This window comes from Macrobrachium nipponense, chromosome 6, assembly GCF_015104395.2.
Source record: "Macrobrachium nipponense isolate FS-2020 chromosome 6, ASM1510439v2, whole genome shotgun sequence".
Classification (NCBI taxonomy): Eukaryota; Metazoa; Arthropoda; class Malacostraca; order Decapoda; family Palaemonidae; genus Macrobrachium; species Macrobrachium nipponense.
In genome coordinates this window covers 134,280,260-134,300,259 of record NC_061108.1, presented here as the reverse complement: position 1 = coordinate 134,300,259, position 20,000 = coordinate 134,280,260, and the positions used below count along the sequence as shown (strand labels likewise).

The window sequence follows — 20,000 nt, the reverse complement described above, 5'->3', positions numbered from 1 at the left end:
CCTCATCCTTATTGGTGATGGTGGTGGAGGTCCCCTCGAAGGGCGTGCTACCAGGTCGTCCTCAGGGCGAGAGCTTGAGCTGCGATCACCCTCAGGGTTACTAGGGACGTCCTCAGATGAGAGCTAATGCTCTATCATCCTCAGGATCCTCTGGTGCGATGGTCGTTGTGGGGCGGTGTCTGCTGCTCTCCTGACGGCGGTGGGGAGGAGGAAGGTCTCCTGTGTGATGTTTAAACTGGGGCTTCTCCCTCCCGATGTGCAGCGCTTCTAAGATTCGCAAACGACGTAGATCGGGTGCCTGGTCGATAACCTCGAAGTTACCGACGATGTCGCTGCGTCGGATTTCTTTTATTATGGGCAGTCCTTGCATGATTAAATACCGCTCCTTCCTGCGCGTGACAGAGATCCTCTTGGAGAGGCGCATTGACGTCATCCCGATGTAAGTTCCGAGGCATCCTCGGATTGGGCACGTGTATCTGTAAATGACGTTCGTCCTCTTCAAGGGATCCTGCAACGGTGCGGGGTTTATTTTTCATAATAAGACTGCATGTTTTTTTACTTGTATAAAATATGATCAAGTTGATCTGCTTGTTGGTGTCGGTCGGAGAAACGTGATTCCTGATTATTTCCCGTAGGGCTCGCTCGTCTTCTTTATACCGCCGATGGAAGGTGCCCTTGTAGAAAAAATTAATTTTCTGCTGGGGGTTCTGGGCGGGGTTCCTGTAGGTACCATTCTTCCATGCTCTTCCTGAAGACGTTCTGGATGCTTCGGTTGGTGTGTCCGTGTTTACTAGGACCTGGGCTGCACGTTCCATCTCCTTATGGGTGTCTGCCCATGTTGAACAATGGGAAAGAGCTCTCCTGACGTAGGCGCTGATGGTGGTGTCCTTATAGCGTTCAGGGCATTCACTCTCGCCGTTCAGACACATTCCCAGGTTCGTGGGGCTTCGTGTAAACCTGTGTAGCGAACGCACCCTCCTTCTGTTCAACCAGGACGTCCAGGAAGGGAAGACGGCCATCACGGCTATATTCGATGGTAAATCGTAAAACGGCTGTTGGTGTGGAAGGCTTGACGTATTTCCTCGATCTCCTCCCTCGTTCCTGCTTGGATGAAAGTGTCATCTATATATCTTACGTATATAGATGGCTTCCTAATGCTCCTAAAGACACGCTCCTCCACCATGCCCATGTAAAAAGTTCGCAAACAGGACCCCGAGGGGGGATCCACATTGGACAGCTGCTTTATAATACCAGCGTGCCAGAAAGAAAAATCATAAGGAGAATTGAAAGAATATGTACAAAATCAATTCTGTGAATTCTGCCATTATTTTCAATATTATTATTATTATTATTATTATTATTATTATTATTATTCATTCTAAGCTCGGCTCTCTCTCTCTCACTCTCTCTCTCTCTCTCTCTCGCTCTCTCTCTCTCTCTATGCATCGCCTGGCAATACTCTCATCAAATCGTTGTCATTCAAATCCAGCAAATTTTGAGAAAGTTCAGCTTCCGTCGACCTTAAAAAAAGAAAAAAAAAAAAGCAGAAATATTGCGAATCACAAAAGCGTTCAAGCCCCAATAACCGTCGATGAGAGACTGATCCTCCAAGAGTCTAAAGAGGCAGCATCACCAATTACGGAAGATAAGATGAGCGTTTGCCTTAATATCAGTCGAGCAAAAACGACATTTTTCTCGTCGCTAATTTGATGCCGCGAATCTGGAATCGGATACGTTCTCAGTTTTTTTTTTTTTTTTTTTCTCGTTCGTAAATTGCTGCGCATTTTTTTACGTGCGTAAATTACTTTGTATTTTTGTTTGCTTTCGTAAATTAGTTTTTTTTTTGCGTCCGTAAATTACTGATAATTTTTTTTTGCGTTCGTAAATTAGTTTTTTTCGTTCGGAAATTAGTTTTTTTTTCGTTCGTAAATTAGTTTCTTTTCTTGTGTTCGTAAATTACTGTTTTTTTGCTTTCGCAAATTAGTTTTGTTTGTTCGTAAATTAGTTTTTTCTTGTGGTCGTAAATTACTGTTTTCTGCGTTCGTAAATTAGTTTTTTTTCCGTTCGTAAATTAGTTTTCTTTTTTGCGTTCGTAAATTACTGTTTTTTTTCTTTCGTAAATTAGTTTTTCCGTTCATAAATTAATTATAATTGCGTTCGTAAATTAGTTTTTTTCGTTCATAATTTAGTTTTTTTTGCGTTCGTAAATTACTGTTTTTTTTTCTTTCGTAAATTAGTTTTTCCGTTCATAAATTAATTATAATTGCGTTCGTAAATTAGTTTTTTTTCGTTCATAATTTAGTTTTTTTGCGTTCGTAAATTACTGTTTTTTTTTTTTCTTCGTAAATAGTTTTTTCCGTTCATAATTAATTATAAATTGCGTTCGTAAATTAGTTTTTTTTCGTTCATAATTTAGTTTTTTTTGCGTTCGTAAATTACTGTTTTTTTTAACGAATGTACTGAAATATGTTTCACGCGTTTGTTCACGTGCATTCTTAAGTATTAACATACTGTATGTGCAAACTACACAAACATTAATCGTGACTCTGAAGGCAAAACTGAAGGGTTACAGCTGTAGAGTTTCATTGGCCGCGGCTCATACAGCATTACGTATATGCCGTGACCACCGAAAGATGGATCTATTTTCAGTGGCCTTGATTATACGCTGTAGAGGCTGCACAGAAAACTCGATTGCGCCTAAGAAATTTCAACTCTTGTCAGAACATACTTCTATTAAGTTCTGTGACATTATATTTACCTAGCTTAAAATTCCTTAGCCTTGAATCTTTTATAATTACGATCCCACGAACTGAAGAAATTATTAAGAATCTTTTCCCAATTCTTTGGGAAAACAATTTCTTTTAAAGAGAGAGAGAAAACGCAATTTTGTGCATTTCCTTACACTAGACCAACGTTCGTTCAAACAATCTATAATAAGGAATTAATTAATTTTAGTGTGTGTGTGTGTGTTTAAACAACTTACTATAGTAGATTCACATCAGCCATATGCTGTTAATAAGCCAACCCTTTCTCGAAAGTTCACATAGGCAGGATGTGTGTTCCACCTCTCCTGAAAGGGGTAATTTTGAAAGACATAGATCCTACCCACGTGAACTCTCGAGAGAGACTGAGAGAATCCATCCCAGTGATTGGCTTATCAACAGCCAATTAAGGAGCGTCGTAAGGGACTGGCCTAGACATTAAATGCACGGGTGATGTGAATCTACTATAGTACTAAACCTTGTGGAAGCTCGATGGGACGCCGTGCTTAGTACTATCACCTAGGGGGATCAAAGATATCGTTTATTGATATGTAATTCGTAGACGACGCAATATAGAAATGGGTGCATACAATACTTTGATCCCCGAGGGGCCAGCACTAAACATGGTAGAAGGAGGGGTTAGTACTATTGAGCTCCTGCCATGTCTAGTACTAGCACCACGGAGGTGGCAAGTTAAGGTAGCACCAAGTCTAGCCCTCACAGGAGTTATCTAAGTTATTAACACACACACACACACTAAAAGTCATTCATTTCCCAAAGACTCGTCCGGGACGAACGTTGGTCTAGTGAAAAGTAAAAGTGTGACAAAATTGCGTTCTCCCGGAAACCACCTGCAGGCGAGGACTGTGATAACACGCCTCCTTTGTGATGACTCCACCGGCCCTTGAAGTTGAAATGGCCTATTACAACTTGGGGGGGGTGAGGGTTTGAAGAGGTGGTATAAGGAGACACGGCATAATGGTCAGATTCTCTCTCTCTCTCTCTCTCTCTCTCTCTCTCTCTCTCTCTCTCTCTCTCTCTCCTGAAGAGTTGAAAATTAATCATCCACCATCAGATAAGAGAGGTAAGTAACAATGAACCACACAATTAAGGAACTAGGAACTATATTAGTTATTGAATACAGAACTCGTAATATCATATTATATGCCATTAACGAATCCAAGAAATAATACTATATATATATATATATATATATATAATATATATATATATATATATATATATATATGTGTGTGTGTGTGTGTGTGTGTGTGTGTATGTGTGTATATATATAAAAATTATATGAAAACACATATTTTGCAGCAGGCCATTTCTGTCACTGCACAAAGGGGCAAAACCGTTGTCACAGACTGGCTCAATGGCTGCGGGGTTGAATACTTAGAGTAAAGTGGGAGAGGCTTTGTGTTCCCCCTGCACGGATCCCTCCTAAAATGCTCTGGGTCTCCAACCCAACAGTCATCAGGTCAGCCTTTGGCTCATTCATGCAAGCCCTCTAGGCAGTCTAGTGAAAAAACACATATTTTGCAGCAGGCCATGGCTATGACTGCCCAAAGGGGCAAAAGAATTTGTCACAGACTGGCTCGATGGCTGCAGGGTTGAATACCTGGAGTAAAGTTCGTTGGTTCAGTTTTGCATGCATAGGCTGACTGCGCAGGTATAACTGAAACGTTAGTTGAATTAGGCTTATGATAAATTTAGTTGGAAAATTACAAGCTACAACCTTCGGTTCTGTAGGCAAGTAAGAGTACTACAATGTTCATCTCTAGCTTACATAACTTTTTCAGTTTATTCACTCAAAATTTAAATATAGGTAATATCATAAACTTTTACTTCATGTACGGAAAATAACACTGAAATTATATTTAAACAATAGTACTAAAACCACACACACATAAACACCCATATATATATGTGTGTTTGCGTTTGTGTTTGTGGTTTAGTACGTTGTTTAAATCGCATTGTTATTTCCCGAGACATAAAATGAAAGTTTATGATAATATTTTCAATTGTATTTAAATTTCCTTGTATGAACTAAAAATGTGTACATAAGAGTTTGAAAATTGTAGGAGTTGACTTAGGCCTATTCTGCTTTAATGGATCATAGACCTACTGTTTACTATACTATATACCACTAGACTATGCAAGATGTTGTGTATGCAACATAGTTACTTTTTACCTTTGTAAATTTATGTTTGCATAACTTGAATTACTTTTCATGTCTCTGGGATTGTATTGTAGCACGTAAGCGATGTGGTCCAGCAACCTCTCGTACAATGATTTTGGTTGTCTCATACAATAAGTGGGTTTTTAAAAAGTTTTTATAAGAGGAGACCCATATATACACCATATAGCAACCCTTTCGTTCCTTTTACTGTACCTCCTTTCATATTCTCTTTTATCCATCTTCCTGTCCACCCTCTCCTAACAATTGATTCATAGTGCAACTGCTTTGAGGTATTCCTCCTGTTACACCTTTCAGTCCTTCTTTTATACCGTCAGTTTCAGCGCTGAATGACCTCATTCTTCTCAGTGCTTGGCCCTTGGCCTGAATTCTATATTCAGTCAATTTAATTTTTACAGTTTTGTTACTTTTCCCCGAGAATTTGAGTAAGAATATTTGCTGAGTCAATATAATGGATTGTCCGGGGGATGAGTAAGGCAGAGGAAATGCTGTTAGGTCTAGTATAGGCTGAATAGCGGCGAGTATTTCAGTTGGTTTTAAACATTAAATGGCTACGGAACCAATATGATTTTTTTACTTTTCTTTTAGCCAGTGTGAATTGTTACCGCTGTGCCGTATAGTAAATACAAATACATAGGGGATTGTGTAGTATCTGTTTGCTAAATGTACATTAACCTGGTAGTTTCATTCATGAAAATATTTGTGATTTTTCCTTTGTGTGTTTTGCTTTGTAAAGCTTTTAGAAATGTATATCACCCACAATATATATATATATATATATATATATATATATATATATATATATATATATATATATATATATATATATGTGTGTGTGTGTGTATATATATATAATATATATATATATATATATATATACTATATATATATATATATATTGAGGTACTTTAGATCATAAATTGAAACGACTGGTCCCCTTCCCTGCCCTACTATCTGCGACCCTCCCCAAACAAAGTCGGGTAAATACCAGTTACGCTGTCGCTCTATGTAGGTTAAAAGAGACTTTATCGTTACTGCCTCCCCCCCACCTGCCCCCCCCCCCCCCCCCCCTCCCCCCCCCCCCCCCCCCCCCCCCCCCCACCCCCCCCCCCCCCCCCCCCCCCCCCCCCCCCCCCCCCCCCCCCCCCCACCCTTTGGATCGATTTCGAGTCTTCTGATGGCGAGTCTAGGTGAGTACATGCTTATGTAACTATACACATATATATATGCACATATACTTATATATATGTGTATATATACGTATATGTATATATATACATATATATGTACTTTTAAGTTTTGAAAAAATGTGTTCAACTTTAAGAAATGTAACATTTGTGTAGTGAAACCCTTATTTCAATTTTTAACAAAATTTCTGTAATTGCAAATGAGACCTTTCAAATTTTAATCGTAGAAAGGAGGGTGACAATCAGTTAAATAAAGACAGAATCAATATTTCACGTAATCTTAAGAACGATTATAGTATTGTTATTACAAAGCCAGATAAAGGTAGGGGTGTTGTATTGATGATAGTCTGATTACTTAGATAAAATGAATTGAAATACTCTCTGACAATACAAAATTTAGGATGTTAAATGTAGATATTGCGAGTCACATTTTGAAATTAGAAGACAAATTAATTAAATAGGATGTTAAGAAGTTTGAGAGATAAAATTGGGGAAGTTACCTATAGTAATTTATTTGCTTCAGGGTCAAAGCCCTGTTACATGTATAGTCTACCTAAGGTTCATAAAATATAATTATATATATACATATATATATATATATATATATATATATATATATATATACATATATATATATATATATATATATATATATATATATATATATATATATATATATATATATATAGACACTCATTTATATGTAACCAGCAATCCTTTTCTTAACAATGCTTTCTAATGATTTATAAAAGGGCCTCTGTAATTCTATACTAATTCCCAAATAATAATTTGGAAACTTAGCGAAACACTCGATGATCTGTAAAATCCTCGAGGACGCTGATAATCCCCTTAATCCCCAGCAGAGACGCTGATAATCCCCTTAATCCCCAGAGAGCCGCCTGATAATCCCCTTAATCCCCAGAGGGACGCATCCTGTGCGCTTTTGCGAAAAGATTCCTGAACTTCTAAAAAACTCTGCAGAGGAGAAATGTTCACTTAGCTCTCTTATAAAAGTTGTTTGGTTTCCGTGCGAACATGAGAATTGATGTGACTTATAAAAGTTATGTGTGGTTCCTTTGGAACGTTAGAATTAATGTGACTTATACTTAGAAAATTTATGTGATTTCCTTGGAACACTAGATTTCATGTGACTTATACTATAAAAGTTAAGTGATTTCCTTGGAACATGAGAATTTATGTGACTAATATAAGTTATATGTGGTTTCTTTGGAATAAAATAATTAATGTGACTTATTCTTATAAAAGTTATGTGATTTCCTTGGAACATGATATTAATGTGACTTTTAAAAGTTATGTGATTTCCGTGGAACATTAGATTTAATGCGACTTATAAAAATTATGTGATTTCCGTGAAATATGATAATTTCTGTGACTTATACTACTTATAATAGTTCTGTGATTTCCTTGGACCATGACAAATAATTAATGTGACTTATGATTCTGATAAATGCTATGTGATTTGCTTGGAACATTAGATTGAATGTGACTTATACTTACACGTGATGCATAACGCAGGCAAATAACGCAGTTGCGGAATCTTTGATCTGCAAACACTTAATCGAGAATCAAACTCATTCCAGTTTTCTACTGGCAACTCCTGAATATCATGTGTGTAAAGGTTTTACTTTGTATAACTTCATGTTTATCCATTTATCCCCTTTTTTTATGGCACATAGTTATCTCTGCCGGTTGATATATTCCTTTGGAGCCCACAAGGGCTTTCAGCTGTAGATTTAAAGACAGAAAGATACCTTCTATTAAGAAAGATAGTTCCTATTAAGGCTATTGCAGAATGAATAAATAAATGACCCTGTGTATGTATAACGTAGCCATCTATAAAATTATATGCGTATCCTTAGAAAGTATATATATATTTACACAGTTGCAACCATAAGGTATACATAAATATTAATCTGAATTTTGTAAAAGTATTGAGATCTTGATTTATACTGTCGTCCATTTTGAAAAATTGATAATATTTGCAAACGCAAACTCATGAATATTACAGTTGTTTAAAACGCATCCAGCTGGGGGTGTGTGTGTGTATGAGAGAGAGAGAGAGAGAGAGAGAGAGAGAGAGAGAGAGAGAGAGAGATAAAAATTTGATAATATTTGCAAACGCAAATTCAAGAAAATAACAGATGTTTAAAGCGCTTCCAGCTGAGAGAGAGAGAGAGAGAGAGAGAGGAGAGAGAGAGAGAGAGAGGAGGAACAAAATGTCCCAGTACTAATCTCGACCGCGTCATATCCGCAGTAAACCAGGGAGCCCCTTATGGCAATGCATATTGTATTAGCAGACATTAGGGCGCTGCTGCCCTGACTGAGGTAACCGTGGGTAACTGCTGCGCCCAGACAATCATTTCAGTTTACCCAGGGGCTCCTCCCGCGCCGACCTCGAAAGGCAAATGCCACAGAACGGATTGAATCACAGAATCGTGAAATAACGTTTTGCTATGTACGTTGCAATGGTGAAAAGAGCTATGATTATAGTTTTATTACTTGATAAAGGAGAAGGGTTTATTTATTTATATATTATGATGGAAATATGCCATTTGTGCATAGAATTATTAGTTTTATTGCTAAAATAAAGAAAGCTTATACACATATTATATATATATATATATATATATATATATATATATATATATATATATATATATATATATATATATATATTTATTTATACTTATACCCTTATATATATATATATATATATATATATATATATATATATATATATATATATATATATATATCTATATATATATATACATACATACTACATACATGCATACATACATACATATATATATATATATATATATATATATATATATATATATATATATATATATATATATATATATATAATATGCCATCTTTCCTTGAATTAACATAGAGACACTGAACTACATTTGAATACATCAAAAGGCCAGTTAAAACATAAAAACAGAACGAAGGAAATTTTCAGTGACCTAACAACAATTGGTTCTTAGCCACGTAAAAATATCTAATCCTTCGGGCCAGCCCTAGGAGAGCTGTTAAATCGCTCAGTAGTCTGGTAAAAAACTAAGATATACTTAACTTATTATATGATATGATATATATATATATATATATATATATATATATATATATATATATATATATATATATATATATATATATATATATATATATATATATATATATATATATATATATATTACATGCCATTTTCTTGTTGAATTAACATAGAGACACTGAACTACATTTTAATACATCAGAAGGCCAGTGAAAAAAAAAAAAAAAACGCAAGGAAATTTTCAGTGACCTAACAACAAAGTCTCCCAAAACCGTAGGAAATCCTTCGTAGGAACCAATTGGTCGGCCAGAGAAATCCCATTAGGACCCAATCCTCCCTTACCTTCCTCAGCAGCCGAGGAAAAGGAAAAGGAATTACTGGTGATCCCTTAGCGAATCTTAGAATCCTAGAGGTTATTTGAACCAGTTCTGGAGGTTATTTCAAACAATCCTATATGTTTTTACAACCAATCCTAGATGTTATTAAAACCAATTTCAGAGGTTATTTCAACCAATCCCAGAGGTTATTTATACCAAACCTGTAGGTTATTTCAACTAATCCCAGAGGTTATTGCTACCAATCCTAGATGTTACTGCAACCAATCCCAGAGGTTATTTCAACCAACCATAGAGTTTATTTCTTCCAAACCTAGGGGTTATTTAAACCAGTCTTAGAGGTTATTCCAACCAATTCTAAAGATTACTTCAACCAATCCAGGAGGTTATTTCAACCAGTCCTAGAGGTTATTAACAACCAATTCTTAAGGTTATTTAACCAATCGTAGAGGTGGTTTATAACCAGTCATAGAGGTTTTTTCTACCAATCTTAGAGGTCATATTAACCAATCGCAGAGGTTATTTCCACCAATCCTAGAGGTTATTCAAACCAGTCTTAGAGGTTATTCCGACCAATTCCAAAGATTATTGGGTCGAAATAATCTTATAAAATATTATTCACTTTCACCCGACGAGAAAGCAAACTTGCGTATCTTTACTTTCACCTACAAGAAAGCAACCTTCCTCATTCACTTTCACCCGCCGAGAAAGCAAAGTTTGTTTTTTTCACTTTCACCGATAAGAAAGCGTACTTTCTCATTCACTTTCACTTCGCGATAAAACAACCTTTCTATCCCTTCCAAAAAGGACCCCGGGAACAAACTCTTCCCTTGTAGACCTGACGTGGTTAAAAAAAAAAAAAAAAAAAAAAAAAGTTGGCCCTTCTTCGCGTAGATAAAACAAAAAAAAAAAAAAAAAAATTCTCTCGTTTAATGATATTTGCGTCTCATAAAATGTTCGGGCGGGGGAGAATGCGGGGTCATCTCATGTGTTTCGCATATAAATGATTTCGGAGGACACACACTCACACACACACACAACCAGCCGCTGGTGGAATTTTAATGCGACACCCATAAACATCTAGGAAGGAGAAAACTTTACGGTGGAGACTATTATTATTTTTTCTTTGTATAAGATATGCCAAAAGAAGAGAGCCTTCTCTCTCTCTCTCTCTCTCTCTCTCTCTCTCTCTCTCTCTCTCTCTCTCTAGGGTAGTGGTACCCCAGGTTGTAGCAATGCTTAGCCAAAAGATTTTGCTGTCATGTGGTTGTAGTAGCCTTGAGAGAGAGAGAGAGAGAGAGAGAGAGAGAGAGAGAGAGAAAGAGAGAGAGAGAATCTACTGGTCACCTTTTAGCCATACATATGTCTTGTATTATAGCCAAAATGCCCTTCTTAACTTCTCGAATTCTTCACATTCCTGGATAAGCTTATACTACGAAGTCGTAAATCCAAATGCAAGAAATGTGAGAAATTCTGATGTCCGCAGCGAGAGTCGAATCGCATCCCGAGTAACTATTTATCCTTCATAAAGTGGAATGAGCATCAAGCAAGGCGATTGCCTAAATTGCTGGTATGATTGCCTAAATGCATGTATGATTGCCGAAAGTGCTAGAATACATGTATGATTTCCTAAATTGCCTTATGATTGCCTACATTGCCTGTGTGATGCCTAAGTAGCCTGTATGATTGCCTAAACTGTCCCTATGATTGTATACATGGTGTATGATTGCCAGAATAGCCTAGAATGCATGTATGATTTCCTAAATTGCCTTATGATTGCCTACATTGCCTGTATGATGCCTAAGTTGCCTGTATGGTTGCCTAAATTGTCTGTATGAATGCCTAAAGTGCTTAAATCGCCTATATGATTGCCTAACTTGCCTGAATGATTGCCTAAATTGTCTGTGTTTGCCCAAGTTGCATTATGTCTGCCTAAATTGCCTGTATGAGTGCCTAAGTTACCTAAAATGTCTGTGTGGTTGCCTAAATTGCCTAATATGCCTGTATGATTGCCAAACTGTCTGTATGATCACCTAAATGGCATGTATGATTGCGTAAATTGCCTAAAATGCCTGTATGGTTGCCTACATTTCCTAAAATGCATTTGTGATTGTCTAAATTGCATGTATGGTTGCCTAAAATGCCCACAATTCCTGTATGGTTGCCTAAATTGTCTAATTTGCCTGCATGGTTGCCTAAAATGCCTTTTCCTGTATGGTTGCCTAAATTGTCTAATTTCCCTGCATGATTGCCTAAATTACCTGTATGCTACCTAATTTCATGTTTGCTTGCCTTAATTGCCAAAATTCCTGTATGATTGCCAATATTCCTTGTATTATTGCCTAAATAGTCTGTATGATTGTGAAAGGCCTTGTATGATTGCCGAAATTGCCTATATGACTGCCTAAATTGCATGTATGATTGCCATATGCTTACCTAGATTGTCTGTATGATTGCCTAAATTGCACGTATAATTGTCACGATTGCCTAAATTGCCTGTATGATCGCCTAAATTGCATGTATGATTGCCTTAATTGTTTGTATGATTGCCTAAATTGCATGTACAATTGCCAAAATTGCTTGTATGATTGCCTAAAACCCCCCCCAAAACAGGAGCCAGAATTCGGGGACTTGACTGGGAGGAAACGACGATTCCGTCCATGCCCAAAATGAACGATCGCTTGTCGTAAGTCGCCTTTGCGTCGCCTTCAGGAATCGCACACCCAATTCCTTGGGAATAGTTGATGTGCGTTGTAATTTGGCCTCAACGCTGAAGGCGTTAGTGGGAATGCCGGTAATAATTCCAAGGGGCTGAGGGGGGGCGTTCCATAAAGTTGGAAATGACAGGTAATGGAGTCTTATGAGAAACGTGGCATAGATGCGATTGTAGTTTGCACGAATTTAGACGTTTCAGTACTGGATGGGAACAGAGAAGTGGTAGAAGAATAATGGTGAAAAGATCGAATAATAGAGAGAGAGAGAGAGAGAGAGAGAGAGAGAGAGAGAGAGAGAGAGAGAGAATTACAATTGAAACATAACCATGGGATAACTTAACAATGACAGTATGGAGAAAAGTCGAAGAGTAGGGGAAAATAAAGTGAGAGAGAGAGAGAGAGAGAGAGATAGAGAGAGAGAGAGAGAGAGAGAGAATTACTGAGCATGCCCGTGTGGAGAAAAAGATGAAGAATGTGGGAAAAATCATTTAATGTTAAGAACTGTAAGTCTGAGAGAGAGAGAGAGAGAGGAGAGAGAGAGAGAGAGAGAGAGAGAGAGAGAACACCCAGGGATTACTTAGCAATGACTTGTGGAAAAAAAGAAATGGAAGAATGTGGAAAAAAAAATAATTTAAATGTTGAGAACTGTAAAGAAGAGAGAGAGAGAGAGAGGAGAGAGAGAGAGAGAGAGAGAGAGAGAGAGAGAGAGAATTTCAAGCAAGATGCAATTGGTTGCGCGTACGTCTGACGGGGAGCTCGTTCATTGGTAACTTTATGGCCTATTTTAAGATTTGCATCGGAGCTCTTCTTCTTCTTCCGCAGTTTACGGAGCCATTTCGTTATCCCTCGAGAACCCGAATCCTCTTCCATCTTGGCCCTGCCAAGATTTGCTTCTTTGTTTTTATGGCATCATCCTCAGGTAATTATTCCTCTCCTTTTCTTGTACTGCTTGGTTAACAAAGGTTCAGAGAGAGAGAGAGAGAGAGAGAGAGAGAGAGAGAGAGAGAGAGAGAGAGGGTCGTTTTGGCTTGGCTACAACTAAATTGTGAGTTAGTTTGCCTTGTAGTGGAATCTTCTGGCCTCCAAATGTTTAAGCCAGGAGCTTATTCATTCCTGGTCTCTGCTGCTGACGTCTCCTGAATTCGGGTGGACCGGTTATGTTTTCTATTCCCTCATATTTAGCGCTTCAGTGGCGTGATTGGTATGGTCTTGGCCTCCAACCTCTGTGGCCGTGAGTTCGATTCTCGGTCATTCCACTGAGGGTGAGGGGTGAGGGGTGTGTATTTCTGGTGATAGAAGTTCACTCTCGACGTGGTTCTGGTCTATGTTTATGTTAGTTTTACAATGAAGTATGAAGGAAGTTCAAGTTTCGCAATCAGGCAGTTTGGATAAATACTATTTGACCCCCCCCCCCACTCTCTCTCTCTCTCTCTCTCTCTCTCTCTCTCTGCTGGCTAAATTCCCCTTCGGAGACCCTGAGGTTTATAGTTTGTTGACTCTCTATAGGATGTTGAACTGAATATGAGAGAGAGAGAGAGAGAGAGAGAGAGAGAGAGGGGGGGGGGGTCAAATAGTGTTTATCCAATCTGCCTGAATTGCGAAACTTGAACTTCCTTCATACCTTCATTGTAAAACTAACATAAACATAGACCAGACAGTACTTCACAACTAGAAGAAGAGGTTCTGATTCTCAGCCTCTGTCTTTCTGAGCTCAGCACTCTTCCCTCTCTGCACTGAAGAGATTATTTCAGAATGATAATCGTGGAAGAAAAAGACAATACTAAATCTCTACGTTTGTCAACAGAATATGTCATTCTGCAGTCATGCTTTGGATCAACTATGACGTCACATGTCATCAAAAGTTACCTTTTTTAAATATCAAAATATTACGTCCCCTTCTGTAAATTGATAAAATAACCTTGAATTGTGTATCGTGTTACTTTTTGTCATTCAGTCGTCCTATGAATGTTCAATGTCAGGTTTTTTAAATTTGCCGTACACATAAAATGCTAACTGGAACCCCTTTTTTACTGGTGTTTGGTGCAATTCCTTGTCCCAGGGCAATTGCACAAATAAACTTTGCTTATTTGCCAAGTATTTCCTCTTATGACCTCGAGCATTTCCTCTTATGACCTCGAGCATTTCCTCTTATGACCTCGAGCATTTCCTCTTATGACCTAAAGCGAAAAGACTTCTGGTTCGAGAATTCCCAGTGAGAGTTCCTTGGTAAAACTTATTAATGTTGCTCTCATTCCCTTGTATAAAATGTTGTTCGGTGTTCTACTCTTAAGAAGGGAATAGCGCCTCAGTGGCGTGGTCGGTATGGTGTTGGCTGGCCACTGTGCTGCGAGTTAGATTCTCGGCATTCCACTGAGGGGTCAGAGATGTGTATTTCTGGTGATAGAAGTTCACTCTCGACGTGGTTCGGAAGTCACGTAGGCCGTTGGTCCTGTTGCTGAATAACCACTGGTTCCATGCACCGTAAAAACACCATACAAACAAAACAACAAACACTTTTTCCAGTCTAACGGAAGTTCACAAATATAAAGAGTAGTAAGACTGTCGATTAATCTAATCGAAATAATGATCCCTATCCCCCCCCTCACCCTCCCCCCACCCACAAAAATGATAACTTAAATAGTGCATTGTGGGTTCAATATATAGACGGTAAATTGCACTTCGAAATATTTTTCCCATTTTGTGCGTAAAAGCACGAATATACATCAATAATACAGTGCTTTTATAATGTGGCGAATACCAGGGAATGTGGCGAATACCAGGGACTATTAAGAATAGTCCCGTAACAAATAACAACATCATTTACAAAATTTCTTGTAAGAGATTGCCCATCGTTTTACGTTGGTCAGTCAAGCAAAAATTTATGTGACGTATTAAAACAGCTATGTATTCAGTTAGAACAGCCCAGACTACAAATGCACTGTTTATCCATCCGAGGTGAAAAATCTCATTGTATTTAATTGGGTGATACCTCGGTATTGCTAGATCTATGATTATGTTCAATATCTTGGGAGTAGACCCTCTTTAAACAAGTCTTGTTGAAAAGGATTGCTGCATCAGCTCCATTAATTTTGTATAGAGTCTTCTATATTTTCCTTATTAAGGATTTCTCAATGTTGCTGAAACTGGCAAGCAACGTGCCAAACCACCAGGGGATTGTCAAATCCAGTGTAGTCATATTGAATGATCTTTATTACTGCTATAATACATATATCACTGTTACAAGTTTCTCCTCTCTCTCTCTCTCTCTCTCTCTCTCTCTCTCTCTGACGTTTCGCCCAGATCTGCGAGGGCGTGGTCACAGCGATGGTTGCTGGAGGACTGAATCTTAGTGTTGTTGTTGTTGTTGTTGTATTAAGCCCAACACTTCTTGTTGGGCACGGGCCTTTCCCTTGTTCGGCCCGTAGAATCTTAGTGGTTGTTGTTTTTGATTTAGCTGACCTTGTGTCAGCACGGGCTCTTGCTCACAGAGCAGCCCGTAAAAAGCTTAGTGGTGAGTCCTTCGCTATATATCATGGTCGTGCGGGCGCTCACGGATGCTCCTGCAGGACCCGGAGGGTGCTCGACTTTTCATTGGCTGCGGCCAGGCGTCGGAAACTCTCGAGGCGCGTTGATCTTCTCAGTGTGTTACGTCACCTGGAGCCGGGTTTTCATTGGCTGCGACCGTGGTGACGTAACTCCTGGTATTTCTACCAACCTCTTCGATATTGGCCCCGTCCTGGGCGCTGGTGTTCTCGTCTGGAGGGGAGGGCTGGTCTTCCTTACACAGGTGGGCAGCAGGAAGGGTTCCTGTTGTCGTATTAAGGGGAAGGGTTTGCTCGAGGATAAATAATTGCCTCAAGGAGGCGTAGGCGTCGCTGATCGGGGGCTCTTCCAATTATCTTTGTGTTTTTTTACGATATCCTCACGCACGACGTGCTGTTGGTGGGCGGTGAGGGCGTGGTGTTTTATGGCACCGTTCTGGGCGTGACAGGAGATATCTTAGACAGTCGTAACGTTGTCATACCGATATAAACTCCAGGACATCCTTGGATAGGGCATGTGTTACCGGTAGACGACGTTATTCTGCTTCAGGGGATCTCCTGCAGGCGGGGTAGGGTTATTTCTCATAATCAGGTCCCTTGTTCTCCTGTTTATTATAATAGATTATAAGAGAGAGCCTTTTCCCCTTCCTCCACGGGGGTGACGTTCTCTTCTACAATCTTCTAAGGCATCTCTCCTCTTCTTTGTATCCGTGGTGCATGAAGAACTTGTAGAAAATACGTATATCCTCGGAGGGGGGATTCTCTTTATTCTCTCTTATGTTTCAAGAAATTTACTGGAATCGGCAATTATACAAATCACTAATAAAAACAACCTAAATCTTATTCTGGGAATGTACCATTTGGACCCATATATTTGTAAGATGTTTATGAAGGACCTTAAAATAAATGAACAACTAATAAATTAGTCCACATGTATATAGTTATTATTTCTCTCTCTCTCTCTCTCTCTCTCTCTCTCTCTCTCTCTCTCTCTCTCTCTGGTCCGATATTCTCTCTCCCTCTTTCTCGATATATACATATTTATATTTTCTTTCGTCTTTTCATTAATAATAATTTTTTGGGAAAATTTGTGTAAAAATTCATGATATTAAATTGTATATGCTCCCGAGTTTTTTCAAAATGTACTGTTTTCTGAAGAATCACTTGTTTACTGCGTGTATCCTTCAAGGTGTGGCTACCCACACAGCGGCTCCTCCTTTCTGTAGAGTGAAAATCGCCCTTATTGCTAATCTTGTAGTTTCAGTTTGTATATTAAGCCTTCTTTTGACTATGTTGTTCTCTGTAAAATCAGTTTGCCTCAGTAAAGGGTCCGAACAGGACCGAAAGTACTTGGCTATCTCGCTTTTTCATTTTTTTCCTTCGTGGCAAAAAACCTTTATATTTATATATATATATATATATATATATATATATATATATATATATATATATATATATATATATATATATATTATATAAAGGTTTTTTTTGCCTCGAAGGAAAAAAATGAAAAAGCGAGATAGCCAAGTACTTTCGGTCCTGTTCGGACCCTTTACTGAGGCAAACTGATTTTACAGAGAACAACATAGTCAAAAGAAGGCTTAATATACAAACTGACACTACTATTATTCACTTCAAGGAAAATTGTTTCATTGCTTGTGATTCTCTTGTTTTCAATCACGAAGTGGAAGATATATATATATATATATATATATATATATATATATATATATATATATATATATATATATATATATATATATATATATATATATATATATATATATCTTTCCACTTCGTGATTGAAAACCAAGAGAATCACAAGCAATGAAACAATTTTCCTTGAAGTGAATAATATGTTTTTTCATGTCACTATGTAAAATCAGTGAATAACATTAACGTCAGGTACAGGCATAGATTTCTAAGCTTTTAAGCAGTCTTTTGGTAGGATTATTTCTAAGCAGTTCCTTGATAGGTTATTTTAGTTCATGGACGTTCGCATATTATTCTCCAGAGAGCGTAGGCCTAATTAATGTGCTGGATTTATTCTTTTTTTTTTTAAAATTTAAATGTCTATTGGTTCTATGAACTTCTCTCTTCAGAAGAACAGAATGGGATGGTGACCACAATGGGAATTGACAATTCATGAAAAATCGTTCAAAAATATTCTAATGCCCAAGTCACATCTTAGAATAACAGGTTTGGCAATTATTGAATCAAACTGTTTTAATCAAGTGATTAAATAATTGATTTTTTTTCATTACAAAAAAATCATGATTTAAAAAATTATTTGTATTATTTTTTTATTTGAAGGCTAACAAGTTGAAAAATATGGTTTGGAGGTTAATAAAAACTTGAGCATAACTGTGCTGCATCTATTCATTTTAATATAAAAAAATTGCAAGTACATATTTTAGGCCACTACTGGAAACCTAAAAGATAAATCAATAGTTATTCTGTCATAAAATACATTTTGAGGGAAAAAAGAATGGAAAAACATCAAGCAAATCAAAATAACCAAATAAAAAAAATGAAAAAAATAACTCATTATTAAATTTTAATTTTTTTTTTTTAAATAAAAAAATCAAACCCTGTAGAATAATCATTGGGGGTAAACGTAAAAAAAAATTAAAGAAAAAACATAAGAAATAAGGTATAAAATAAAATGAAATAAATAAGTACAACGAATGGATTAAATCGAGAGGTTTATTAAAAACATGTCTCGAAAAATGGTACCATGCAACGCCATACCCAAATTATCTCTTTACGGTTTTAAAAAAACTCACTTTTCATAGATCTTGTTGTATAACTCACAGAAGAAGCGAGAGTGAATTTGTGAAGTCGTTTAGTTACTCGTTGGACGAGGGGTTTACGTGCTCGCCTACCGATTGGGTAGTCGCGAGTTCGATTCCCCGCTCTGCCAACGTGGCTGACTGATCGCTTGTTGCTCAACTGGCGTTGCAGTTACCGTGGTTAGTGTCTCACTAAAGGCATAGTTTTTTATCCCAATGATGCAATGCTTTGGTATAAGTACAATTCAAGCTCATATTGCATTTTTTCATGCAATGGAAGTGAAACAAAACAATACATAAAATGCAAAGCAAGGAACAGCAAAAAAAAACAAAAACAAAGCAGTCACACAAAAGAGGGACGTGAAATAGGACACGAAAATTCAGAATTACAAAAATTCAGAATTACAAAATTTCAGAATTACAACTTTGCTATGCAGCATGCGATGTTTGAACCAGTCGAGATTTCCAAGGCATTAAATACACATTTTCCCTGCTATTAAAATGTATAAATTACAGAATAATAATTAATTTAACGTATTCAACACAAAAACTTTGCTATATCTTTATATCACATAAAGGACTGTTAAGCTTGCCGCACACTGAGCCGGAACGGAACCGCCGCCGAAGCCACCGAAGCCTCAGAACAGAACAGAAACGACGTCCAGCGCGCACACTGAGCCAGAAGCCACAGAACGGAACCGACGCGTCAGTTGGTAGTAGAAGGTCATGTGTTCTGCATTATAATCGACAAATTATGTGGATACATAATATATGCCAATCAAGGGAGGAGAAGGGAAATTAAAACCTTATTCCCACATTTAAAACGGGACAACATAAAAGTTCTTCCAATATTTCCGAATGAGCTACGAAAAATTTTGTGAACTACTATTACATATAGAAGCAGACATATGCAAACAAGATACAAACTTAAGAAGCTGTATTTCAACAGAGGAAGGCTAGCTGTTACAACTCAGGCATGCAATAAAAAGTTAGATTTCAAATAATATTTAATGTTATACACTTTATTAATTGTTTACAATAATTCCTTTTGTGAAAACAATTATTACAGTTAACAAAAATAAACCAAAATAACTTCCGTAGGCACACTGTTTTGCATGCTTTCAACAATATTTATTGTTACACACTTAATGAATGTTCACAATAATTGCTATTGTGAAAACAATTATTATAGTTAACAAACACAAACCAAATTGTTGCTATCACACTAACCTCCGAATTCCTCAGCAACCCTCTCCAAAAACAACCGCTGCAGTCATTCTGCGCATGCGCAGCCTGTCAGACGCCACCGACGCTTCAGAAAAAATATCTTTTAAAGAATACTGCGTCGGTTCCGTTCTGTTCTGGCCCAGTGTGCGCAGT

At 37.5% G+C, this 20,000-nt stretch overlaps 1 protein-coding gene across 1 annotated transcript in view; it reads right to left on the bottom strand.

Moving 5' to 3' along the window:
- LOC135216653 (histone H3.v1-like) overlaps nt 1-20,000 on the bottom strand; it is a 50,254-nt gene that overhangs the window by 2,299 nt on the left and 27,955 nt on the right. The window contains exon 3 of the mRNA XM_064252038.1: nt 15,936-16,093. Coding sequence (XP_064108108.1) covers nt 15,936-16,093 — 158 coding nt within the window. The remainder of the gene's footprint in view (nt 1-15,935; nt 16,094-20,000) is intronic.